General features: G+C 45.7%; 1 protein-coding gene across 1 annotated transcript; it reads left to right on the top strand.

The window, feature by feature from the left end:
- The first annotated feature begins 663 nt into the window (after window positions 1–663).
- On the top strand, window positions 664–26,668 carry GAP43 (growth associated protein 43). The gene is made up of 3 exons (XM_009998260.1): window positions 664–693; window positions 2,610–3,237; window positions 25,992–26,668. The coding sequence occupies exons 1-3, from the start codon at window positions 664–666 to the stop codon at window positions 26,078–26,080; spliced, it is 747 nt and encodes a 248-aa protein (XP_009996562.1). The 3' UTR covers window positions 26,081–26,668.
- Window positions 26,669–27,733: the final 1,065 nt, after the last annotated feature.

Genomic DNA, 27,733 nt, shown 5'->3' with positions numbered 1-27,733 from the left:
TTGATGATTTGGGGCTGCTCTTTCCTTGGCCACCACACCCAATCAAGCTCACCCCTATTTACTTAGGGACAGGTCCCAGGTGAGCATCAGTGCTAGGGTGAGGGATCCTCTAGGGGCATGGGGAGATAGTGGGTACCACCTCTGACATTCCAATGGCCAAGCACTTGGTACCCAGGCACAGACTGGCTCACACGTGTGTGCCTGACCCTGTCTCACTCAGTGGAAATGGTCACTTCTGGTCTGTTTCCCAGTGATGACTGCCAGTGGGGACAGTCCTCTTTCTCTCTCTCTCCACAGGCATAGTGTTTCCAGACCCACATGTGCATGCTGCAGTAGCTTCTTCCTTATTCCCGCTGCACTCTTTTTATATGTGTTTATAGGCTTTCCCTTCTCTCTGCTCTTCTGGTCCTGGGCCTTTTCCCAGATGACACCCCTCAGTTGAAATGGCCTAAGGAGCTGCTTCCTCTTTCCACCCAGGAATGAATGCTGTCCTTCTCTTTACCATCCTGTTTTCTTTCTTTTGTGACCTGAGGCAGTGTTGGAAAACAGGTGCAGACAGCAAAAAGGCCAGTGCCCCTGCTTCTGAGTAGCTCTTTTGAACGCTTCCCAGTGTGAATATTGATAGAATAGTGTCCTTTCATCAATATGCAGCAGAGCTGCCCAATGGCTGCTAAATTATTGGGATGGAGCATGGTATGTTCTGTTGTCATGGTTTGGGCCCAACACGACAACAAAGAACCAGCCACGCAGCTGCTCACTAAACTCCTCCTCCCCTCCTACACACACGCACTGGGATGGGGAGGACAAAAGCCAACTGGAAGCTCATGGGTTGAGATGAAGGATAAGGAGGGTCCTTCACCGATTTAAGGTCACAGGCAAAACAGACTCAACTTGGGGAAAAAATAATAATTTGATTTAACACTAATCAAATGCACACAGGACACAGACAACACAAAGAGCAGGGCTTGCATATGTTACCCCACCCCTCCCTTCTTCCTGGGCCCAAATCACTTTGTTCCTGGTTTCTCTGCCTCCTTCCCCCCAGTGGCACAGGGGGACAGGGGATGGGGTTTAGAGTCACTTCACAGGCTGGTGGTTCCTGCTGCTCCTTCCTCCTCAGGAAGAAGGATTCCTCACAGTCCTTCCCTGCTTTCCCATGGGGTCCATCCCATGGGAGAGAGTCCTCCACAAACCTCTCCTTCATGAGTCCTTCCCACAAGGTCTGGAGCTAGCTGCTCTAGTGTGGGCTTCCCACAGGTTCACAGACTGCCTCAAGAACAGTCACATCCCTTGGCATGGGATCTTTCATGGCTGCATAATCCAAGTCCACTAGCCGCAAATCCACATTCACCCCTCCTGGTGCCTTCAGGGAATGTTCCACCACGTTCCTCCATGAGTGCAGGGGGACAGCTGCCATCTCACCATGGGTTGCAGGGAAACTTCTGCTTGGGCACCTTCTTCCCCTTCTTCCTCACCAACCACCAGATCTCAATTTGACACCACTGTACCTCTCCAGCTCTGCTCTTTTTCCACTGCTTGCTCTGCTCAGGCCTCATATCTGTTCTTTCATATGTTAATCACTGAGGCACATCCACTGTCTCTCTAATGGCCCCTTGGCTGGGTTTTGAGCGGGGGAAGCTTCTCAGCTTCTTACTGGAGCCACCTGTGGGGCCCCTCCCCACTAGCAAAAACATTGCCAAACTGCCACACCTGTGGATTCAGTGGGGGTTTACAAGCTGAGCGTTACCTGTCTGCAGCAGACCAGCATAAGGCAGGGGCTCTGTTTTGGTCCCATTTAAGATTCTAACACATGGTGTAAGTCTAAAAAATATGGGGAATGCCTGCTCTTTCTTGCAAAACTGATTTCCCCCCAGTAGTCAGAGAAATAATAGTCATCTGCTGATATTGTAAAGACTGATATCTATCTGCCTATTATTCCTTCATTGAAACTGTGAGATGGGAGCAGAGGCAAAGTGCTTGAAGTGCTTGCAGGCAGGGCATTTGTGAGGAGTATATCATGTGGATATCTGTGTATGCCTGACAGCACGCATCTGCGGTGGGGCGGGCAGCAATGCTGTTCTCTGTTGGCAATCCAGAGCCAAAAAGCTATAAAGGACAAAACACTTGGTGTCATTAGAGTTACACACCTGTGAAACAAGGTGTCATTAAAGAGAAACAAAGACTTGAAGGCAAAGGTGGATTTGGAAAGACTCTGAAAATCCCCCTCTGGAGAGCATTTTGAAAATGAGTAGGGGGAAAAAAATGGTACATTTCAAAATGAATGTGAAAATAAATCATGGGAATAGAGACAGCCCAGCTGATGCAAGCCTTTCCACACAGCCAAGGTGCTTTCAGTATTGCTGACAGAGATGATGAGGTGCTTTAAATTCCTTTTATAAACTCCCTGTGTCTGTCCAGCCCTTGGATGAAATTAGAGCCACCTGGTTTCAAACCCATACCAAATGGAAAGGCTGCTTAGAAAATTCTCCCTGGTTAGCAGGAGGGGAAGGTGGGGCTTTCATGATTAAATCAGAGCCTGGGCTGCATATGGAGAAATCTTAACTTATCTCCCTGTTTTCTCCTCTGCCCTCCTCCCTTGTTCTTCAAAGGTTGAAAAAAATGAGGACGGGGACCAAAAGATTGAGCAAGATGGCATCAAACCAGAAGATAAAGCTCATAAGGCAGCCACCAAAATCCAGGCCAGCTTCCGTGGACACATAACAAGGAAAAAGCTCAAGGGGGAGAAGAAGGGAGATGCCCCAGCATCTGAGACTGATGCCACCGACAAGAAGGAGGAAGGCCCTGCTGGTGGAACAGCTGAGAACAAAGAGAGTGAGGCTCCCACTGCCACAGAAGCGGCCACTGCTGACAGTGCCCAGCTGGAGGAGGGCAGCAAAGACAGCAGTGCGCCAGCAGAGGAGAAAAAAGGGGATGGAGCTGCCGACAAAAGCTCAGAGCAGCCAGCCCCACAGGCTGCCACTCCTGCTGCCTCCTCCGAGGAAAAACCCGCTGCTGCCACCACCGCTGAAACAGAAAGTGCCACTAAAGCTTCTACTGATAACTCGCCGTCCTTGAAGGCTGATGAAGCCCAAGACAAAGAGGAGCCTAAACAAGCCGACGTGCCTGCTGCTGACACCACTGCCACCACCACCCCTGCCGCAGAGGATGCTACTGCCAAGGCAACAGCGCAACCCCAAATGGAGACAGTGGAGAGCAGCCAAACCGAAGAGAAGACAGGTGAGTGAATGCCTTGCTAGGGAATGGGCCTCTCCAGGAATGGATACATCCTTTGGTCTCTTGGGAACACATCTGAGGTTGGCCAGCAAGGGCTGGTGTGGGGGTTAGATTGAGGGTTAACAAGGGAATCCCCTTGCTGGGTTTTAGGGGTGGGGAAGTTGCATGTTCTTGCTCCACACCCTGTTCCCTGCTTCCTGGCAGCTTCTGGAAATACTGCATATCTTGAGGCTTCTGTTCCTCTACGTGGAGGTGCCATCCATCCCATTTTCCCATGGTGGTGGGAGAATGTCAGCCAGCTGGGAGGTTTGGAGATGCCTGGGAGTTCTACACTAAAGAGGGCAATGAACATTGCTGGTTACACTAGCACAGGCAGCTCCCGTGGGGCAATAGAACAGCCCAAGCTGATACCAGCTCACTGGAGACTGCTAACTTGACCTAAAATTCAACAAAACAAAAGCATTCTCATACTGCAGAAGGCCATTTAGCCTTGCTGGTGGGAGGGTCAAGAAGGAGCCAAAAGGGTCTTTTTTCCATGTGTTTGGGAATGGATGAGATTCCTGCTACAACCACCCAGTAATCAGGAACATCTTGTTATCAGCATGGCTTGTAGTTACATCCACACCAATACTTCTAGCCTCTGTCCTTGGAGTAGCCCATGACAGACATACTTGCATGAAGCTTTTAGACGTGTCAGCTGAATGAGACCCATGTTTTAAGAGGATCAGGTAGAGAAAGGGAAAATTAAAGGCCCTGACAGTTCAGTGAGTGTGGACGGAAGAGAAGGTTGAATGCGAACAGTCACTCAAGAGGTGTTTTCAATTCTTTGCTCTTGACAAAGTGTAACTCAGCTTAACTAGTTACCCTGGGAAGAGGAAAGTTTTGAGAGGCAAAAGTGAACATTTCTGACAGAAGCATAGTGTTTGCAAACCATAAAGAAGAGCTGTTCTTGAACTGTGACACTGAGCTAGGTAGAAAAATGAGTCAAAGACCTGAGGATAATTTTTCTCTTGTTCTTTACCTCCCTTATATTATCAAAGAAAGAGAAACTAAACTAAAAAAAAAAAAAGTAACATCAGAGGTCGGCACGACATGAAACTCAGTCAAGAGACTGTGACAAGCATAAATGCCCTCCACATTCACGAGATGTTCAGTTGTACAGAGCATTCTGCATTTGTCAACTTGGGCAAAAACGTGGCATATCACCCTGGTGTTCATAAACAGCCTGAGATAAATGTTACAGAGCCTCAGCATCCAGTCTTACACCTACTGACGTTTCTCCATCATTTCCTTTGATCTACTACTTCTCTTCCACAAATGACAATTCCCATTTTCCAATTAGACTTCTAACCTTCATAGCTAACTCAGGGCTTGAGATGACTTCTTTCCTATCTGGTCACTTTACTGAGCAGGAACAAACAGATATCCAAAAGTACTGGAAGAGGAGTTAATGCAGAACATTTATGATTTAAGGTATGGACGAGGAGAGCAGCTTTCCAGAGTGTGAGTCTAAACTGAATATACACAAGAAGAAAGGGTTGCTGTTTTTACCTCCTTTCATTTAAACATTTCTCAGTACCTCCTTTCATTTAAGCATCTCTAGAGATAAGCCTTGAAATTGCATCATTCAAGTTGACTTTTTGTTGTCCAGGTTTCTAGTCCTATGTTCTTACTTTGTGTGATGAGTTGAGTGGCAAAATAAATGTCACATGATTTGTGAAATCTAATTTGGTATGCTGCATGCTGTACTTGTTTTTATACTTGGGCAAAGGTATAAACATCAATGGCAAAAATAGGACAGTGAATCAGTGTTTTGGGATCCCCTATACACAAGATAATGAGTGCTAAATACCTCTCCTTTAAGACTTGGGATACCTTATTCCTAAACAAGAACAGTGGTTTGGCTTTGAATTAAAATCTATATTTATTCAGCTGAATCTGCTTTAATGGATAGAGATAGGAAATTCATAGTAGCAGGCTATTTCATTCTTTTTTAATTTTACCTGTTTTGAGTCACCAGTCATCATGGAATGGTTTATTTTTATGCAGTATTCTAAATTATTTGCAGGTATCTTCCCCATACTCTTGTTGACTTCAACATCATTTTAAGTGGCCAAGCATTAATAGCCACATCATCTGAAGTGGTCATTTCAATGCATGATTAAATATGTATTTGCACATGATATTGTTGCTTATGTAAATATCTAGCCAACAGAGTAAGCTGGAAAATCTGCAACCAAATTTATATTTTTTAAATGAATTTTCAGCGATTGTTTGAGTGTTCAAGTCTAGTATGTGTATCCATTTATACTTATTCAATATGCATGCAGTAACACTCAAGCTTACCAATGTTTGCAGAAAGCAAACATGGAAGATGTGTGGCTGCAGTCAAACTGATGGTCTCTTTAAAATGTTAATGAATATAGATTTTTTCCTAAATTCCTATTCCAGGATGATATAAGCCTTTCAGTCACAAACTTGAACAGCTGGGTAAGTGCCCCCAGAGCCATGCAAGAAAGAAATGCAAAAAAGATTAAACAGGCCTTCTTGTCCATCTCTCTGAGGATGCAGGGTTGTGTTGTGCAATACACTCCACAGCACAATGTTGAGAGTAGTAATAAGCTGCATTCTCCCAAAAGAATATTCCACCAAAGAGGATCATCACAGTATAAAAGTTCCCACAGACAGGAAATACTTCCTGACAGAAAGCCTATGTCTTCTTGTTCCTATCTTCATCCTGTTGTTCCCTCTCATCTCTTTAAACCTCTCTGTTTCTCTCTTGGTACTTACTCTTTCCATGGACTTAAAGACATTTGCCATGTCTCGACCTTTCTCCCAGTCATCCCTCAGGCAAGTGCAGCACTGGTAGTTGCTGGCATGGCTGTAATGGTCGTTCATGAAAGAAGGAGGGCTACCAAACATCTGTTACTCCAGTATTCCTCCAGTCTGGGGACAGATCCTCTTTCAGCTTCATTGGTCCCCTCCTCCCAGAAGTCATCCCCTTGGCTTTCAAAGGTCATCTCTTATCGTTTCTGTGATCGAAGACTGGCACAGTAGTATGCAGTGTCAGGGTGCCAAAAATAAATCAAATTGGCTCCTGGCCAGTGTCATTGGTTGGCTGGTTGCCATGGCATGCTTGGCTGCTACTACTGTGAGGCAAGCTGACCGTGATACTTCTGTGTGGTGATGTTCATCTGCCTTGAATTTTACTACAATGGCTGTATCGTGTTATCTGTTCAGATCTTCCCTGGTGCAAACACAAGCAAAAGGCAAGGGCATTTCATTTATATCCAGAAGAAATTTCTGCCTCTTATAAGGGCAGTACAAAAATGAGAGAAGAGGAGATAAGAGTAACTAACAAGATAAAGAGAAGTGCATGATTTTTAATGCCTAATATTTAGTGTTTCTGGAGTGGAGGAGAAGCTGGGTGTTTCTTCATGCCAGCCACAGATTCTCTGACAGCCCTCAGCTCTCCTTGTTATTGTTCTACATGCTCTACCTATCTCTAAGTAATGGCTTAGGAAATAGCTTCAAACAACTGTCCTGCATCCAGTGTTAGTTGATCTGGAGCCCCAGGCATTCTTTGTTGTACAGCAGGGCAGTTTCTAAGCAATCCTCAATGTATCAAAAAGTAGATGGAAAAAGCAGATGGATTCCAACCTGGCTAAGGCACAAAATGAGTCAGTGGGCTTTGTTCACTGGCAATGAGAGATTAATGTAAGAAGGACAATCTCTTAGGTTTTTCATGTCTTTTGGTGGGTGACTTACATGCCAAGAAAGTGTTCTCTTATCTAAGCATCCTTGCCAAGACTTATGTTTATAGGCTTTTTTGTTAATGATCAAACTTCTGCCTCTTTGGTGTTGGTATTATGATTAGAGAGGCTCCCTTAGATGCCAACCTACTCAACAGGACAAAATGCAAAGTGGTAGGAGGGAATTTATACATTACATATGGATCTGGCTTGTATTGGCTTAAATCCAGAGAGTCTCCATCAAAGTTGCTGGAAAGAGTCTGTGTTAGCACAGCTTTGAAGTGAGATCAGCATCCAGCACAGCAGACTATGGAAGAAGATGGGCTACTGTGTGCCTTGTGGGGAGGAGACCAGGTGAATGTCACACAATGTTAGATTCTCTGTGTACTTTCCCAGGTTTTCAAGTCTCACCTCCAAACTTGGCTAGCTGTCACACCAAAAGCACTCTCAGATAGTCAGGTAAGAATACAACAAAGCCCGTAAATGTGAGAGAGTAAATTGTGCCTAAGGAAACAAATGGATCCTCTTTTGTCGGGAAATGAAGAATGCTTTCTTCTGCTTTACAATGGAGCAGTTTCACAGCTGAAATGAAAAATCATGCAGATGACAATTGCTTTGCATGTAAGCAGCCCAGCAGTTCCCCCAGGACCCTGTATCTGGCAAGTGAGGAGCACTGGGAGGCACCATTTTCCCTTCTCTTCCTCAGAGGGAGCAAGTCCCGACTGATCCTTTTTCATGGTTTAGAGTTGAATCAGTTCTTAGTTTTCAGTTCAATCAGCTTATTGATGAAGGATGCTACTTGCTGCACCTAGGGAGCACTGACTAGATAAAGATTTGGAAAGGAAGACTGTCTGCTGTCATGTACCAACTAGAAGGCACAGCCTGCTCAATGCAAGAGGATTGCAGTTGTATAACTGGTATTTTAGTCTTGGCCCATGGGTAGCTGGCATGAGGCAGAACACCCTCGTTGCCATTCCTGTTTCACAGAAGCTTATCTCTGCTGCTACACCTGGCAGTCAGGAAAAGCAATGCAAATACAGTAGTCTTCCCATGACTGCCCCAAGGGGAACAACTCGAAGCAAGTGTGCCAGCATTTTCTTGTCTATTGTACTACTCCAGCAACAAAGGGTGAATATAAATGCAATCTAGGTTACCTGTCACAAGCTGAAAGGTGTCAAAGTATGTCAGCTAGCGCTCAGTTGCTCTGAAATTTTTCATCTTTGCATTGTGTCTACATGGATATAAGCATTACATTTGTATTTCACAACCTGTTTTGCATTACTGCAAATAGCCATTTGAGGGGCAGGGTGAGGAAAGGGAAATGTCACAATTTTCCAGACAACAGAAACCTACACAGTACCTGCTATAGGTGCAGGATTTCCTCCTCTGTTGCAGTGAAATACTGTCTCTGGTCCCATGTGTGCCTCAGGTCTGCTGTTTTCTAATGAGATGCATCTTGCTCTGTTATAGGTGGGAACTGTGCTAGTGGTCTAGTGGTGAAGCAGGATCTGACCTTTTTTAATGAAATGCTAGGTGGCACTAAGCATATTTGCCTGTGAAAATGTATGGGATGACACTAGAAAAGGCCTCTTGAGGAGACCAGGTTAACCACTCTTTTGCACTGAAGTACGAGCTCTTTTGAGACCTCAGTAAGAAATTCATGGGCACTCAGGGTTGGCTAATTGGTTTATTTTGTGAAGGATGGAAATTACTGGAAAGGTGACAGCAATCATTTGTCCCTTCTGGTGTTGGGAACCAGAGCTGTTGCAGTATTGACCAAGCCACTCCTCATTGATAATGGCACACTGCACAGAGTTCCTCTTGATGGGGTGGTTGGCCAGCCTCACTCTTCTTCACACCTTTATAGTAGTCTTCCAGCTTAACAAAGCTATCGGTTTTTGAACCTGTAAAACACTGAACTTTCTAGATGGTATGCCAAGGTTTGCTGAGAGCATTACACTCTTATACATCTCCATAGGAAGGAGCTCCTACAAGCAGTACATACAGAAGGTATTGTATAAGGCAGTGCACACTAATATCACAATATGTGCTTGTAAAATCATAGAATCATCAAATTGTTTGAGTTGGAAGGGACCTTGAGGATCATCTCATTCCATTCCAACCTCCCTGCATGAGCAGGGACACCTCTCACTAGACCAGGCTGCTCCAAGCCCCATCTGACCTGGCCTTGAACACTTCCAAGGAGGGGGCATCCACAACCTCTCTGGGCAACCTGTGCCAGTGTCTCACCACCCTGACAATAAAGAATTTCTTCCTAATCTCTCATCTAAATCTTCTCTCTTCCAGTTTAAAGCCATTCCCCCTTATGCTATTGCTACATGCCCTTGTAAAAAGAGTATGCATGTATAGTTGGGTAGTCGTCACTCATGCTAACACACAACTTGATACAACCAAAGCCAATGGTTACACTTCACTTAGATTTGGCTCAAAATCACTGTCCCCTCATTACAATGTTTTCCACGGTGAACCACTACAACTGCATTCGGATCATCTTCAGAAAAATGCTCCAAAATCCCCAAATGTCACCATTTTCTAGGAAGGCTTTGTGCTGTAAATAATAACCAAATTTTCTGCTGAGAAGGGGTCATATAGCAGTCCAGTGGACAGAACAGACAGATGGACAATGAAATTTAAGAGGCAGCTGTTTGCTGTAGCTGCCAGCAGTGCTCTGCGCCACCACCACTGTCATCTCTTTACACTAGGATCAAATAGACTTGAATTTTTCAGATAGATACAAGCTTTCAGAGTATCACCTGGGATTTACAGCTCCAAGGAGCAGTATTTTAAGAGTAGCAGTACTGCCTCAATGGTACAGATGACTGCCATATGCAGAGAAAAGGGATTGGGAAAGTTCACCAGGTCAGTACAATCAGATTCATTAGACATTCCTCAAGAGCTGTATAATGTGCATTAATGCTGGATTATCAGTGGCAGTGCTGTGATCACTTCCAATCTCTGTGGCAATTCCATGGGCGCTGGCAAGGTGAAGTTGTACTCCCAAGGGTCTATGCAAATAACTGGTAGAGTAACATAGATATTGCCAAGCCAGGCCAGAGCTAACATCCATTTGTTGTACTTTTTTAGTGGGTGGTGCCAAATATAGCTGGGGGCAGATTGGGGGTAAACTGTCCTCTGCTGCCTAGGATTTGGTTTAACAGTTAGAGCATGATGCATTATCTCTTTTGAGCCCCGGGTTCCTTTCCACAGGGCTGCCCTCCAGCCAGGTGGATCCCAGCTGAATTGTGCTCCAGGGTTATGCATTTCACCTCCAGTTCTGAACCTCAAATAGACCTGTGAAAGACCAGTGTACTCCAGCTCCATTTGAACAAGTTTCCAGCCACAATGCATTTCTGAAGACTACATTCATGCTGAAATCTTGACTTAAGGAGGGCTTCCTCACTCCCTAGCTTTCTTCTCTGTTGTTGTTTAATGCCTTTCAGGCAGAAAAAGGAGGAGACACTTAAAAACAATTTTAAGGAAAATTGTATGATGGAGAGTGCTGATGCTGTGTGCTCAGCTGGTCTCTGAAAGGGACTTGGTTGTGGTTTTGCAGGTTACTAGAACTGTGACTTTCTTCCTAGCTCTGTATTCACTGCTAAAGGCTCCCTTTGCATATCCTTTAGCTCTGATGTCCTGTACCATATAAAGAGCCTCGGTTTTATCATCATGAAATGTGAATATGATCTGTGGAAGTGTTTCTTTTTTTTCCTTCTATGACCTTAGGTACATCACTCTCAGCATGGGACACTGGAACAGAGCTGAAATTCTCAGCTGAGGTCCTGGCAGCCAGGAGCTCATGTTGGACACCTGCCCTTTGCAGGGCTGCAGAGTAGTTAGGAAAAGAACTATGGAAATCTGGACAGGGCCCAGAGATGTAAAAGAAAATGCCCTTCTCCTAATGACAGGAAAATTGAGACTCAAGGCTTCATGTAAATAAGTCTTAGATAAAGGTCATAAGGTCCCAATTATCCAGTGTTCAAAGGACCACACACTCTCCATCTGTACCTTGAGGCAATAGCAAATGAGTCCTCCTTTCATTATGAAAGAAAGCAGAAGGTGGAAGACACCATTCAACCTCTCCATCTTCCTTCAGCAAAACACAGTAATTGGGAATGCTAGTAATGATAACCAGACATTACCTGTAACCTACAGGGCTTAATGAAGAAGAAAATCTCTCTGACATTTGGAAGAGCATCCAAATCCCAATGCTAAAGTGGTGCAGTGCTGCAGAACCATAGCTGACAGTGCGTTGCACATACAAGGAAGGAGCGAGGCTGTGACCATTCTGCAGGAGCATTCCCCAGTGCTGCTGACCTTGGCAGAACCATCTTAGCAGCTGTGAAAAATGTTTCACAGACCTTACTGGATAGCCATTTGAAGAGATGAAAGGTGGAATAAAGGAAAAGTCATTTGAAGTTGGGGTGGTGGAAAGTACTTCTAAAAAACCCTTTACTGTTATTAAGAACCCACTGATTTGGAAATGACACGAGCTGGTAAGAGGGACGTGTGAATGCAAACTTGTGTGGACTAAGTCCATAACTCCCTAGGTTTTAGATGAGTACAGGACTCCATTCCATCACTGAGGAAATTAAAGAGTATGTATTCCAGCTTAGACACCCTATGTTATCTATCCCAAAATTTCTCTTCCAAGTTCCCTTTTATGTCCCTCCTTCCTCCCATTGCTGCATATTTGGAGGCAACACTCACTAGCCATAGCTGCATCTACAGGGCTGAAATCTAAGCTTCGCTAACGTATATAAGGCTAGGATTTCACCTCTGATTTCAGCATGCGTTGCAAGCAATTCAGGGTGATCTCCAGTCATTGGTGCTCTAACAAAGGGTATACCATAGAAGAGCGTAAGTCCTGGGCTGGAGGCTGCCCCCTGCACTTCAGAAAGACATGTGAGTTGAAGGAGTCTGTCATCTTAATCTTAGATCTGCTCACAAATGGTTGATATGTTTTTTTCCTCTGGGAACACTCAGTGCAATATTGTAATATTGGTCTTCTGCTTTTCCTTGGGGTCAGAAGGATGGAAATCCCCCACATTCACAAGGTCTGACCAGGGGGCTGTTGTGAGGTTAGCTTTAGTCAGGCTGCTAAAATTTATAGGAGCAGTAATTCTGTCTGCCCCTTTGCATTCACAGTCCACTCAGTATTCAACTGGTACACCAGGGATCCAAATGGTGAAAGTGCAGCCACAGGCAGTAACTTCTTTATTGCCGAACAGTGAGCAGGCATGACTGCCACTTAGATATCCTAACCCTGTACCACACCTGCTCAGTTCTGCACTCTGTCCCACAGTACAGCTCCTAGTGTTTGGCATAGACATTCCGAGTGCTGCAGGTTTGCAAGTCAGTGGGAATGGTGGGTGTTTGAGAGATCTTTCAACAGTGTAAACAAGTTTGGCATATACCTTGAAGCTCAGCTTTGGGGATAAAGTTACTCTTTGCACAAACCTTTCCCAGCACTACTGCCAAGCCTTCAGTGGGAAACTTATCAGCGTGGCTAAACATGGTGCCAGGCACAGGGACTGAGACGTGAGGCCCAGCAGGAAGGCATGGGGAAGAAATGAACAGCACTGCTGCTGAGCAGCACCACTTCTCTGAATGAACAGCAGACTTTTGTCTCAAGAGATACTAACCCAGCAGTGTTCACTGCATTCAAAATAAAGAGACACAAAATGAGAAAGAAAACATTTTTTTTTATGCCTTCAGCTAGAAACCTTATTCATGACCAAAGCCAACTGACTGTGAGGAAGATAGATGGAGTCACTGATTTTTTACATCAGGGAACCAGGAGAAAATTCCAGCTGTTCCTAACTGATGTAGCATGCAAGTCATTCTCATCCTTGTTTCTAGCAAAATACATACATGTTTTTTTACCAACAGAGCCATAAAACCCAGTTGCAGTTCAAACCACCTCCATGCAGGGTTTCTAAGTCCTGCTGGGCTGGGATTTTTTTATGAAACTTTTTTTTTTTTTTTTATTAAAGAAACTAAACATAATGTACCAGTAATGATGGTAGTAGTAAGAGAAATCTTTGCCTGCTTTTAGAGTAGCTATCATGTGAGAGTCAGGTACTCTGTGAATGGGACAGAAGATAAGAAGAGCCCATGCCCTATCCCAGGAAGCAGAAATCCAGTGAGCTTTGCAAGCAAACCAGTGGGCTGCTATATGAATTTTCCCCTCTTCCTTCCTGCTGGAGCTGTTCCACTTCACATAAATTATTTATTATTTGCTGGAGCCAGGATGTGGAGTTTGGTCACCCCCATTCCAGATGAGTGCCCTCACCACCAGTCTACAGAGTCAATGTTTTGCTCTGGCCCAATGAATATTTAATGATTCATGGAAGTGGAACAGCTCCAGCAGGAGAGGAAGAGTAAGTAAGACATGTTCATTCATGTGGATATCTCATAGTATTGCTCTGTGACCATCAGGCAAGACCCAAGCTGAGGACCTTTACAGCAAATAAATAATACAACCAGAGGGTCAGGGGAGACAACGTGAGCACATAAAAGTGGGGTGCCACTTCATATGCATCAATGCAATTTCAGAACAGCTTAAGCCTGGTGGATTCATGCCTCAGATAAGGCCCTTTTCTGTGACATCTGTTGTCAAAATGATGGTGCCCAAGTCAAAAGTATGGACTGCTCCAACTTGACCAAAAAACTTTAAACCCTGGTAACTTATAGTCTCTGTGGACCTGTGCACAGCTGGGCTTCATGGCAGACTTTGGCTATGCATGAGATAGCAGAGAAGCAGCTACTGCTTGGCCCCACAGCTGAGGCAGGGCCACCTCAGGCTCCAAGTGTTAGCAAGGGAATAGCCACAGCAGTGCTGAAATATCCTTTGATGAGGGAGAGAAGCCTTATCACTGTAGGCTAGCTCAGCAATAGGCTGTCTTAACACCCTATAGGGGGGAATACTGAGGAGCTTTGACTTTGCATTGACAGCCTGGATATCCCTGCTGTTCTGGGATGGTAGAGGATGCAACCTGACCTCATATCACCATGGCACAGCTGGCTGTGCATGGAGCATAGGGCTGCCCCACTGTGCCTCTACAGGGTCTCCCAAGCATTAGCAGCTGCCCCAACAGGTTCCCTCATGTCAAGGCCAAATTCATTACCCACCTGATTGAATTGTTAATGTGAAAAGCTAATTAAGCTGAGATGGTTGCTGTGGGACAGCTGCACTGGTTCGCTTGGTGCAGCGCTCAGGAAGTTTCACATCTGGAAAGTCCCACCCAAACTGAGAGAAGGTTGTTTGTTCAAAACAAAACAAAACCCACCAAAACCAAACAAACACAGCACCACCCCCAAACACAAACAATCAAACAAAAACCCACCCAGATTTGAATTAAAATCAGAATTACTGATGCTATCTGCTGCCTCCTTCACAAGGCAGACTGCCCGTGGCAACATGAAAGGTTTTCCAGGCAGCTTCTTTCCTGCTGTGCTCAGCTCTCTGAAAATGGCCATTGCCAGGTGTAGAACTGCCCTGTGCCCTCCTTTCCCTGAGGGCTGAGCACTTACTGGGCAAGCATCACCACACCTCTGGTCTTAGAGCTTTCTTGGGGCAGAAGAGGTGACTCTGCAGTCCAACTTCCCACCTTAAGTCAAGCTGTGACTTTTCACCTCGCAGCCCTTAGGCTTTCTCATGGGCAGCCAAGGAACGAGAGGACAGATTGAGAGGGATCTGGCCTTTGCAGTATGAGCTGGGGAAGGTGTCCAGTTGCCCACCCAGTTTTGCAGGTGGGTGCTGTGACCCTTGGTCTTCCCATCCCTGGAGGGCTGTGACTAAACAGTCCCAGCCAGGGGATTTTGGGCAGATGGTTCCTCTGCAGCAGCAACACTACTCTGCATTGTCCCAATGTGGGAATTTCCCCACAAGTACTCATTGTTCAAAGTGTCTCTTCCTATGTCCAGGTTGTCATAATGTGTGTGATGGCCTCTTTCTATTGAAATGAAAAGGAAAGGCTCCCAGGAGCCTCAGTGGGTGCAGCATTAATCCTGAACTGCCTCCTAGAGAGTAGCAGCTGTGTTTCAGTGCCCATTCTGCACAAAATACACTGGGATCCTATGTGTGTGCACACCAGCTGTGAGTATGGGAAATAGTAATACCTTTGATGCAAAGAGCTGGTGTTGTTGATTTTGCAACTGCTGGGGACAGTTGTCAACAAGATGGCTGTGGAAGGCCTGACAACAGGCACTTAATTCATTTTAGCATCCAGTTTGCGGAGCCTTGGTGTATAATGATGGACAGAAACAAACTAATGGTTTCTAAACAAAATTTCTCCTTTGTTTAAACACAAAATGGGAGGATGGCAAAGGGAAGAAAAAGAGACATTTTATATCCTCTCCTTGATTGTAATTCTCTGCCTTCAGCTAGATCAATATCAGTTCTGCTGGAGATGAAGGCTGCCTCTGGTTTCCATGGCAATCTGGTTGTTGGAGGCTTGCAGGCTCCATGAATCCCCAATTTATCAGCCTTCTAGGCTTTAATAATGGAGACCAGCAGTCAGGCAGCTTATGAATGGCACATGTCTTTTGGACTGGGGGAAGGGAAGCGGGAGCATGTTCCGTAGTAAGAGCTGCAGCAATTTGTTTTCCTGCCGCTGACAGCTGAAGGGGAGAGGACTACAAGGGGAGGAGTGATGCATTAATTCTAGGTGCACCAAAGGAATTTCTAGATCTTTTTGCTGCAATTATGGAATATTTCCTCCTCTGGCTTCTTTTCCCTGGCCAACTTTGCCTGGGCTGGGGAGGAGAGCAGCCTCACAGCCTGTCCTCTGTCATGAGGTGGCAGCTGTAGAAGAAGAACCCAGAGGCCCTAGCACGCTGCACATTTCCTTCCTCTCCTTAACCCTCTGTATTTCAGGAGCAGCAGTGCATGAATGCCAGCAGTCTGCCACAGTTCTGGGTTCATTTTTATCCCCCTACTCACAGTTGCCAGGCTGATCAGTGGAGCTGTAAGATGGGCAGACCTCTGAGGATCTGATCTGTCTATCAGACTTCTGTCACTTGCTGTGCTGTTCTCTGTGCATCTGTCAGGTCTCTCCAAGCCCAAACCTCCATCCCCAAAGTGCTGTAAGCTTCACTCCCTGAATTAATTACTTTGCTAGGAATGTCCTGGCTGTACAGGAATCACTATCAGTCACTTCAATTAGGCTGCATTTTGATCACTTGGCCAGAATCTACTCAGAGTATTTCCATTCTTAACTTTCTTCTTATTTATCCTGCATGATCTCATAGGGCATCCACCCTAGAAAGGCTAAAGAATAAATGGATATGCCTTATCAAGACCTTGTTCTTCTGTCCCCTTACATTCCATCTGTTTCTAAGCCATTCTCCAGAACTTAACCAGGCTGGGGGGAAATGATGGGTGACACAAAAGAAGACCAAAGCATGAGATAGGGACATCCTGTTTTCCAATGTGTATGCCAAGAGCAGCTGCCAACTGTTACACTCTGGAAACAAATAAAACCCTCTGTATTCAAGCTCTTTGAATCACATGGTATTTAAGGAATTTTAAAGCCTTTCTGGTCTGCAGGACCTGTGTGAAATCAACAAGGGTGAGTAAGAAGAGTAAAGAACAACTTGTGGGTTATTTCTTCATAGGTTTTCCTCAGGTGAAGTAATGAATGCCTTTCTTCTACCCAGCTTCCTGTGATGGTTGAGGTGGAGGAATACTGCTGAGATGATTGCTGCACCTACAGTTTTGGGCTTTGTGGAATATCAGAAATCATGAGACCAAGGCATCACACCTATGAAAGTGCTGCCGTGTACAGAGTGGCTGAGTGAGATGCTCGAATGAAAAGCCAAAACATTTCAGCCTTCTAGGTACACCACAGACTTTTGTGTGACCATAGTCCAGTTCTTCATACTTTACTCACTTTAAAATCCATATAAAAGCCTTTGATTTCTTCACTGGAATGCCACAAGTATAAAATACCTCCGTGATTATGAGTTGTGCCCTGGTTGTGGTGACAAGCACCAAGTAAATACTTATATGGCTGGCCACCTGTAGCAATTTGGGATGGTCACAATGGAGACAGCTTTTGATGTTCACAAAGTCTGGGTTCACCATAAATGTATGATCTGGATATTATATCCTCTTTTATCTTCTATATCCAGTACAATCTGGATATTGTATTGTACTACCTTGCTGGAAATTCAGGCTATGGATAACGAAGAACTGTGGTCTGAGTGTCCAGAGAGGCATCTTTGACTCTAGCTCACCCTTTATAGGGAGATGGAGAGGCTGGTAGCTTGGGAACTCTCTGGAAGGGAGCCTTTCTGCTCCAGCAGGGCAGCTGAGCAACTGATTGGTAATTAGATTAGCTCAGACCCCATCTGATGGCAGGGGACACCCTCTGCAAGTCACTTCTCATTTCTCCACTCCAGGTTCCCTGGCTGTAAAGACCATGGAGCCTTGGCAGAAGTCTGTTGAGGTCAGCACCTTTGATGCTGTTTGGCAGGCCACTCAATACCAGTGCAAAACATCTGCCTCCAAGGCACCCTCATCCCAAAAGGGCTCTTTTACCTCCCCTTCTGCCACTGTACTACACAGCCTCCCACTTGGCCACCACTTTCTGGTGCAACAAAGCATCCTCACAGAAGCACCATGACAGATAATGCTGCTGCCAGGTGGAAGCACAGTGTCTTCCCTGGATCTTGTAGCAATGATGGTGACCAAGAGAGGCATTGTTAAAGGATATCTCACTGGCTGAAAACCTAACTTCTTCCAACTTCAGGTGGATTGCAATTGCCCAGTTATACATACTGTACACAGGAAGTTTGGGCCAAAAGTGCTCGTAATGGGCAGGAAGAAATGACCAGGCAGCCATAGGCATATAATTTGTCTCAGCCCTCAGGCCTGTCTGCATCCATGGGTGTGGGAAGGAACTGGCAGTGGAAGAAAGAAGAGCTGCTTCTTTCCCATTCTCCAGGAAGCAAAAATATTTGCAAATGTAGCTGTTACAGGGTTAGCACCTCACATTCACAAGAAACATCCTCCCTTTTCTCTCTCCACCCTCTTCCTCCACCAGTCCCATTTCTCACGAGACCTCACTGCTCCCTCCAGTCAGCCAAAGTTGGGGAGTTTCCATGGCAACCTGGCAGCTGGTGTCTAGACACTGTGAAAGATGCTTGCAATGGAGCTGTGAGCCTAACTCCCCCTGGCACCCCCTCCCCACCACCACGCACCCTGAGCTTCTCTCCTATGACTCTCTCCCTTTCCAGCTACTGCACACATAGATGCCAATGCATGGTGGAATGTTCATGGTGGTGCTGGGGGAAGAAAGGTGTGAGGCAAGAGGAGAAGGAGAGGAAATCCCTAAGCCACTGGCTCTTCAGCCTGACAAAGCGCAAAGGCATCTGGGGCGATAGAACTGGGGCTGGCTGTACTTTGAGGATTTAGCAGGATCAGAAGAAGAGACAGCCATCCAAGCTTGGGCCAAAGTCATCAGCCACAGGACTGGCAGAAGTTGTATTTTTCTCTCTGCTAGAACAGCTGAGGTTGGCATACATGGTGCTGAAACAAAAAGAAGGCAGTCCATGAATAAGAGGCCCAAACTATCGTGTATTGTGGCTATATTCACATTTTTGTTTTAGCCTTAACAGGCTTCTTTGCCTGCTTCTTTCCAGTAGTTACTGGGCAACTTCCCTGGACCTTCTGCCTGCTGCTTGCAGAGGTAACATCCCTCCCCAACCTTATTGCAGGGTTTTCCAAGGGTATGCAGACCTCACAGGTGCCATGTGCCCACCAGGACTGACAGAGCTCACAGGAACCAGGTGGTACCCTTGGTACCTGGGTAGCCTCTATCTGTAGCAAGAGAGGGATTCACCAGCTGTTTTGGAGAAATCATGCAAGTCAGTCCCCCAGACCAGACACAGCCACTCACCTGAAATACCCAATTTCTTCATTTCTCAGTCTTTTGCTGGGCCAGCATTAGTCTGCCAGTTTTCAGAAGCAGCAAGTAGGGAGGGCATAGGGTTTTAGCACTGCATGTGATACATACAGTTTGACTGCAATGGGCTAACTTGGATTGGGATGAGAACTGTATAAGCAACAGCTCTGAACCTGAAGTGCATCTCATTTCAGCACCCTCAGACCTACCATCTTCTGCCTGGAATTGACTTCTGGCTGGCTAGAAGGACAGATGGATTGGGACAGATGAATCAAGCTGTGAAGCCTGGATCCAAATCTGGATCCAAATGTCATTAAAACTAGGAGAGGCTCAGATCAGGGATTTTTAAATGGGTCCTTACAGCAGTGCTCTTTACTCTCCAAAAAAAATTCTCTAAAAACAGTCATCTCTGGGGCAAATGAGGTCTGCTTATAATACGGCAGGAAAACCCAGATTAAAATTTGGGAGCAAAGAGGAGACCAGATGAGGGCACAGGTTTTCAGTTCCATCTCTGACCAAGCTGCAATTGGCAGAGGACAGAGAGAAGGAGTGAGCATCACAAATGCTAAGAAAGAGCAGCAGCTGAGTAGATCTGGGCAACACTTTAGCATGAAGGCATGAGAGAGTTCTAGCTGCACAATCAATATCAGCAATCATTATGCAAACAGTGGGAAAGCAGGAAAAGCAAAATCCTGACATCTGTAGTAGAACCCCAGAGTGTTTGTGCAATTTCTCTTCTCTTGGTGACAGCTGTGGTAATTTAAAGATCTGCAGTGGAACAGAGACAAAAAGGAAAACAAAACCCAAGCCACCAGCCACAAAAGAAATGATCAGCAGAGAGCTTGCTGCTACTATGGTCATAAGCTGATGTCTGCTCTGATTTAATTAATCTTGGCAAGTCAGATGGGAGCTGGGCAGGTCCCAAGAGACAGTGTTTTACCCGGAAATCCACTCAACCTAATTTCACTAATGTAGGGCAGTGGAGAGACTTGGAGAAGAGCCTGCACGCTCAGCCATTAGAGCACAGTGTAGGCTAAGGCAGCTGGAACTGCTGCTTGCGTGCCTGCTTCAGCTTTGCAGCAACCAGAGCTACATATATTTAAGGCTTTTGCTCCCCAGCAGGACTCACAGACCTGACTCTCAGCCTTTCCAGAAAATAAATGGAGTGCCGAGGGGCAGGAACTCTTTAAGACCCTATTTCAGTGACATCCTGTAGTTCACCTCCATATTCTTTCTCTTCCATAGGCGAGGCAGTTCTCTAGTAGGTACTTGCTGGAGCTGTAGGTGTGAAACGTGTCTCTGACACAGGCCCTTCAGCTGGGAAGTAAACACATTTCAGCCTCTCCCACCATGCAGCTCTGTCACTTTACCAATTCTGTAGTCCCAGCTTAAGGTTGCTCTGAGGCTCCCCAGAAGGTTTCTCAACTTGGCTGCCCCATCCAGAATTCTAGAGTGAGGCGAGATTGGTGGCAGCTTAGCTCACAGATGTCTGTCTCTTTGGCAAAATTACCCCATGCAATAGTATGATTTAGATTGCAGCGTAGGTTTCAAAAGACTGAAGCAAAAGGCAAAGCTGCAAAACAAACAAATATCAAAACTGCGTCTGGGAAGGACCACAGGATTTAAATAACCAGGAACAGTACAAAGTGGTGACTGATACGCATTAAAACAACTGTGAGGGTGATGATTGAAAGCACAAACTATGTGGGTTTTGTTGCTGGTCTTGTTAGGGGGCTTTTATTCTTCAGGACAGCTTTTTGCTTTGTATTACAGCTCAGCATCCCCTTAGGTTCTGTTTCTTCCATACATGCACAGGTTGTATTATTTTGTGAGTCTGGGCCCTTCTTTTTGCTCTGTGGCTGGAATGCTCTAGAACAAATGTAGATGTCTCCACCTCAACTTGCTAAAGATATAGGTGTTCCCAGGTTGCAACTCCTCTTGCCCTAAAGTAGGCATCTGAATAGGTCAGGTAAATAGAGTCCTAAATATAATGTTTATTTCCACTAATTAGAAAGGAAGCAGAGAGTGAGCTGGAGATGTTTCTAAGTGCCTGAAGACAGGCAAGATGTCCAGTCATGCCCACTTCAGCTTTCCCATTTCATGATCTTCATGTGCATCTCAATGCTGTCCCAGTCCAAGTCCATCTTAATAAACTCACTGCCTCCTGCTTGTTCTCTTCTTTGCAAGTGGACACAAGGGACTCTGATGATGCTGCAGCAGATCTCACAGTGCTGGCATGTTCAGAAGGAAGGCAGCTTTAGACAAGTGGAAATTTGGCTACCCAGGATGTGCTTTTGTTCCTCAAGCAAGGAATTTGCCTAAATGCCTGAATTCTCGCCTGCTCTTTAGTCACCTTTTACACATATTCCAACGAAGTGAAAAGTGAAGGTAAAATGCCAAGGTTATGCAGTTCTGCCTGTACAACTGCATCTGTCCACTACAGACCAACAGGTGCAACAGCCCAGAGTTGAAGGAAGTGGGAAATCAAGACTAGTATTGGGTAAAAAGCAATATAAGAAATACCCTCTCTGTTCTGTGGAATCCCAAGGATAGCTATCTACTGATCTCCTCAGAGATACCTTGCTTTTCTTTGCTGGGGAATTGAAAATTAGGCTGGAGAAAACCCCGGAGAACATACTGCAGAAATAGCCTGCCTCAAACAAACTGGTGAGGGGTGAGTGAGATACACCATCTCACCTCTCCTTGTGAATCAGAAACTGCTGTCAACTGGCCCTGGTGTCAGTAGGGTTGTGCTGCCTTGCTCCCATTCCTCTGAGAGAATGCTCTAGTTTCCACTGCTGTGGTTTAGCAGTGCTACAGCTTGAACTTTATTTTTTGTGCTGAATTTTTTACCCTTTGTGATATTATTTCTGTGAGTCTGTGATTACTTCTTGCTAAAGTTTATTACTGTAAAGTAACACCAGGTAACCACTTTTCCCGCATCCCCAAGATCACTGAAATGCTGCTAAAGCTGCTAGGAGATAAGACATAACTTAGCAGATTGTAACAGCACATAAAATATTTCCCTTTACTGCTTCAACACCTTGCAAGCTAACAGAGGGAGAGTGGCTGGCTGAATTTTCTGTGATAATTCCTATTCAAATCGGTAGACCTCGTGTTTATACCTGCAACATCTACACTCATGAAAATTTGCTCTATGTTGCCATGTATCCATGGTTTGTATGGTTCTTCTCTGCTGACTTGACTGTGTAGTGAAGTGACTTTAAATCCCTTCTGCTGTTCCATGACCTCAGAGTCAGTCCAGGCTATTTCAGCCATGGCAGAAATCAGTGCAGTCTCTGGACTGCTTCAGTCATCTGCCTGCCACTAACTGCTCCCTAGAAAAGAAGCAATGGCGCAGTGAGGCACCCCTGTGCAATTCCTCTACCAACCAGGGATCTCTAGGAACCACGGGCACCCCCTGGAAATTAGACTTGCTACTGTGGTGAGCCAACAGGGAACAAAAAATAGCAGGAAATTGTGTTTCAACCTGCCTTTTTATCCTAAGTGCATGAACGGCACAAGTAACACTGTGAACTACCCCACGTCAGTGAGGTTGCCAGCTCCACCACTTTGAGTGCAAACAGATTCTTTGCCCATCTTGCTAGGACAACTGTCCACTGTAGGAGCTGGACCCCACTTTCAGCTGCTGATGTAACGGGGGCATCTGTGCCACTTAGCAGTTTGTATGTCTTGGCTGAGGCACTCAGTACCACAGCAGGTTCACTGGACCTCCCAGTGTCTATCCCTGAGCTTGCTGCATTACAGGCCCTTCTGTTCTGTTGTCCTGAGGAGGCTGTGGGGACTGCCAGCAAAAATCTGTGCATATTTTCAGTAGGAAGACACAGGAAGTTTTAAACATAATGAAATACAGTGCCAGGGCTTGTGTGCCTGAAACCACATTGCCTGTCCTTTGTTGCTCTTTCATTAATCCTGCACTCACATGCAGAAAAAACAGAAACTTTGTCTTACTAGAATCTATCAGAGGATTATAGCAAAGCATGTTTGTTTCTGGCTGTCATCATTTGACTCAGGTTTGACAACAGTGCTCTCGATCCCCTCCCCCTCCTACCCACATAGGGAAGGAGAGAGAGAAAAAGAGAGAGACTTGGCTGGATTGAAAACTAAACTGCACAGCTTTAATTAAACACCAATGATAAAAGTAAATATATACAATTATATACAAATATGTTCAGGTATATGCAAAGTTCCTATTGCCTCCCCCCACCCCAGCAACTCCCACAACACTCTCCTTAGCTGCCAACAGTCCCAAAAAATCCTGGAGCTGCTGCTGGAGAGAGCACAGTGATGAGGGTCAAGAGAGCTCGAGCCTGGGGGTCAACAGTGATGGATGGATGGAGTCCTCCCTGTACGGGCCATGGATGAAAGAGAAGGGAAGAAGAAGAAGGAAGGAAGTTGTCTTCTGTGATCTCTGACCTTCCTCTGAGTTTACGTAGATACATGGAATGGAATATCTCTGGCCAATTTTGCTGTCTGTCTAATTCAGCCTCCTACGGGGGGGTCATAGGTCTCCCCGTAGTGTCTGAGCTGGCAGAGTAAAGGTGTAACCTTGAAGACCTAGCAGTGAGAAAAACATTCCACTGTTATCAGTCCTAGTTGGAACACTCTGCTACTAGTTAAAAGAAAGCTTACTGAAGGAAAAAAAAAATCAGTAAAAGGAAGACTGGTTTCTTCCTGGCTCAAACCAGGACGCTGGCAAACAGTAGTTTTTTTAGGGGTAGATGATCATGCATTGCAATTCTACTCTCAGCTCCGTAATTCAAAGTGTCTGCTTCTATGAATGCCTTGGAGAAAACGAGGACTAAAAGGACTCCCCTCCCCACTGGGTTGTGATCAAGTCACTCAGGAAAAGTAACAAAACTAGAGCAATTTGGCCTGCTTTGCCTTGCAACAATACCTGCATCCTCTTTCAATCAGTAGCCTATGTTGTCTTTGGTTCATGACTGTAGTTGTACCATAAATAGGAGGAGTCCCTGAATAGTATTCTATTTAGCTGTTCAGTATTAAGAGAAAGAAAGTCCACAGATGCTTTTTACTAACAGGAGGCTTGCAGGTGCAGGGGCTTAGGCCAGGGAGATGTTCCCACAAACGTTTTCCTTTTGGAAAATCAACAGAATTTACTAACACAGGAAGTTTTCGAAGGTCCAGAAGCAGAGCCTTTAGTGAAGATGATTCAAGGAAGGCAGTTACACACACCTTAAAAGTGATCTGTATGGAAGTGGTGCCTAAGAACATATTTAAAACCTAGTCTAAAAGCCAAGGGGAAAAGGGAAGCCTGAATACAGCACATACTGCCAGCATTGGAAGCAAATACAAGTCTGCCATCTGATGGCATTGAATGGACCAGGCCAAAATGCGTAAGTGGTGTCAGTAAGGAAAGTTTCACATCCCAATTAGCATTCTCACTAATTCGAAGCATGGGTGCGAATTCATAACTCACGTGATCATCCATATTATTCAGATGACAACATGGGCCATGGTGTGATTTCTGAATACACCAATTAGCCTTTCCCTAGGCAGCACCCAGACACAGCCACCATGTTCTGGAAAGCAGGAGAGTTTGGCCGTACACACTATACACGAGCTGTGTTGTACCAGCTGGCCTCAGGGCCAGAGAGCAGTCCCTGGCCCAATTTATTTTCTAGTATAACATCATCTGATAGCCCATCAAAGAAGCCAGGAACTGTCCAGGGACCCCACAGTCCTCTCTGAATGACCACAAAAGATAACAGTGATGCTACGGAGGTACGTTGATTGCCAGCATTGAGGTATGTGACATACTGATCTTGTGGTCTGTCCCACACCACCCAGGCTTTCTGCACTTGTTTCTTTTCCCTGTTCTTTATTCCAAGCCTGGAGTGATGCTGGTTGCGTGGCCTTTCCACAGTCATTGAGTAAGTGTATATGAGAAGGGTGTCAATGAGGAATGGAGAGACAGTGATGGAGCAGACCAACGACTACAGTGCACTAAGACCCTTGTGCATTACTCTGCCTTACAGCTCTGTAGCCCTTGGTCAACCATCAGCATCTTCTGTAAAAAAGCAATCCACACAGTGCATAGGCCTCAGAGGGATTTCCGAAAGAGACTCAGGAACATGACGCTAATCTAAAGATCACGGGATCTAGTCACCAGGGACTAGGACACAATTTAATCTGTCCTGCTACAATGAAGGGGGCATGATGTCTCGGGCTGGATCGACCCAGCAGTAAGATCATTCCAGCTTGAGAGGCACTCCTTTTGTTTGCCTTGTCCATCTTGGCTGCCTCTGCCCTCCCCTCAGTTATTGTCCCCTGTCTAGTTTACTGTTCTGGGATTGCTCCTAGCATTCATTTTAACTTCTCGTGTGAATGGTGTGCCAGAACAAGGTGTCTAATTGACAGACAGACGCAGCCTCCAGTTACACTCCTTGCATCCCCCTGGGGCAGCTCTGCCTTTGAGAAGAGAGCCCAGAAAACTGTAGAGACATGACAGCCTCCAGGATGAATGCTCCTGTTCTTGAAGGCCAGAGAGATTTCTCTAGATCTCTCTGTTCAGTGAAAGGGAGGCCTGAATTACAAGTTACAATTTTTGTTCCTCTGGGTCTTGCAGGCTTCAAGTGTGTGTAGAGTTTTCTCTTCATGACCTCTTTTAAGTCTTGGCTGGGAAGATCCATAGCAGTAATTAGGGGGTAACAGTTCAACAGGGGTTGGCACAGTCAGCGGGTTTGGTGAAAGGGTGTGTGATCTAGCTGGTAAGCAAATAGCCTAATCAATACAGCTGATAGAATGAATAGTGGTTGCCTGCCATATCAGCAGTGAGCTAGGCAGCTCTTTCCAGCTGCACATGTTTTCTGGTGTGGTTAGAGGTGTTTTGTGAGAGCTACACACTTGTCTCTTGGGCTGAACCCTGATGTGTTCTTCCCATGCTGCAGAAATGCCAGGGACTTTGAGACCTGGGTCACTCTGGGGAGAGAGAAGCCTGAAGCCATGCAGTCCATTATGTGATGGCTGTGTGCATGTGCAGGATGCTCTAGATCATGGCTGACTAACCCTGGACCCTCTCTTTCCCCACTAGATGCTGTAGAAGAAACCAAACCTACTGAAAGTGCCCAGCAGGAAGAGGTGAAAGAAGAAGAGAGCAAGGCGGACCAAGAAAATGCCTGAACATTAAGAAATTACTCCCCATTGCCCCTCCCTCCCTCCCCCTATCCTCTATCCTTCCTTCCCACCCCAATCTCAATCTCCCCCCTTCCTGCTCACATCCGTGAGCCTGTCCATCCCTCTCCCATTCCCACTTAAACCCTTTTTCTCTCTGTGTGGCAAACATTTAAAGAAAAAAAAAAAGGAAAAAAAAAAAAAAGCAGGAAAAATCCCAGTCAAACAGTGTGGCTTAAACATTTCTTTGTTTCTTGGTGTTGTTATGGCAAGTTTTTTGGTAATGATGATCCAATCATTTTGGGAAAATTCTTGCACTGTATCAGAGTTCTTTGACCTGGCGCGTACGTGTGTCTGTCTGCCCACCACGAGCGCGCTCTCTCTCTCTCTCTCTCTCCCCCCCTCTCTCTCTTCTCCAAGTGCGTGTGTGTGCAATGTTACGTTCACCTGAGGAGTCCAGACTTACTGAGTGAGTTAAAACAAAAGAGGTGGGGGGGGGAAAAAAAACAACCAAACTTTTCTTCCTTTTTCAATGTGATGGAATGAACGAATACAACGAAAAAAAAAAAAAAAGAGGAAAAAAGAGGAAAAAAGAAAGAAGAAAAAAAGACCAAAACCAACAAACAAACGAGTGAAAAATAATACTAAACCCCAGTTTGTTTTCAGAACTAAAACAACAACAACAAAAATGTGCCAATTAGCGTAATGCTTGGCTCCAGGCTCCTTTTTCAAACTGAACAATAATGATAATAAATGAGAATAATGATCATTAATACCACCGTGTCGCATTTTTATGCTGCTGTACATCCAACTGGCCCGTGGCCTTTGGCAGGCCACTACTTGTGTGGCCCTGCTGTGCTCCTCAGCCACTGGTCAGTGACCGACTGCTCTCCCTGGCACTGCTGAGGGGATTTTTGAAGGAAGCAGGCTTGGATTTTGAGTGAGGTGTTAGCACTGACTAACACAAATAATGAAAGTATTAAAATCAGTTTTAGGAAAGAACAAAATAAGCGGCCCTCTAGGAGACCTCTAAGCCCTGTGTTGGAGCAAGTATGGTGACCCTGGAGGGATGAGCCAGTAGAGGGACCAACTTTGGTCCATGCTGAAGATCTGACCCCTGCCAAGGGGGTCTGACCTCACACCAAGGGCTGTGAGGGGACAGAGTCCCAGGGCCTGAGCTCCACCTGGCAGCAAGTTGATGCTCAGTGTATCAGGCTGGAGTTGGAGAAGTCGTTGAGTAGCATAGTATGGCCCTACAAAAATGTTCTGTTTGGCAAAAGAAATTGGCCCAGTGCATTAAATAGACAGGCATGTGTGAATGACAAGGTCTGGTGGTGTAAGAGCCAGTCAATGCACTTTGAGAAATCCCTCATTCCTTCTCCCTGGTGAAACCTGCAATGATTCACCCAGCTCTAAGTAGGGCCAAGGCTTTTAGCTGTTGCTTATGGCCTCCCCCAGCAGAGCACCACTTCATCATCTCCACCACTGCTTTTCACAGGGTGTGGGATGTTCCCTGATGCACCCCAACCACATGCCTGCTAGACCCAGCCTGTCCCGCTGGGGTACAGACAGACACCCAGCCTGAGCCTGAACAGCCACTGTGAGCTGCTGCTCTGTTTATGAGCTGTGAGAGCCAACAGTTAGAATGAATTCAGCAATAAC

The sequence above is a fragment of the Chaetura pelagica genome, unplaced genomic scaffold (genome assembly GCF_000747805.2).
Source record: "Chaetura pelagica isolate M959 unplaced genomic scaffold, ChaPel_1.0 scaffold65, whole genome shotgun sequence".
NCBI lineage: Eukaryota > Metazoa > Chordata > Aves > Apodiformes > Apodidae > Chaetura > Chaetura pelagica.
The sequence above is the reverse complement of the archived record's forward strand: the minus strand, read 5'-3'. Positions and strand labels throughout refer to the sequence as shown.

Coding starts and splice junctions, on each gene's coding strand:
- GAP43 (XM_009998260.1), top strand. CDS start 664: ATGGCTGCTAAATTATTGGGATGGAGCATG. Junction 694..2,609: donor AATTATTGGGATGGAGCATG/GTATGTTCTGTT, acceptor TGTTCTTCAAAG/GTTGAAAAAAATGAGGACGG. Junction 3,238..25,991: donor CCAAACCGAAGAGAAGACAG/GTGAGTGAATGC, acceptor TTTCCCCACTAG/ATGCTGTAGAAGAAACCAAA.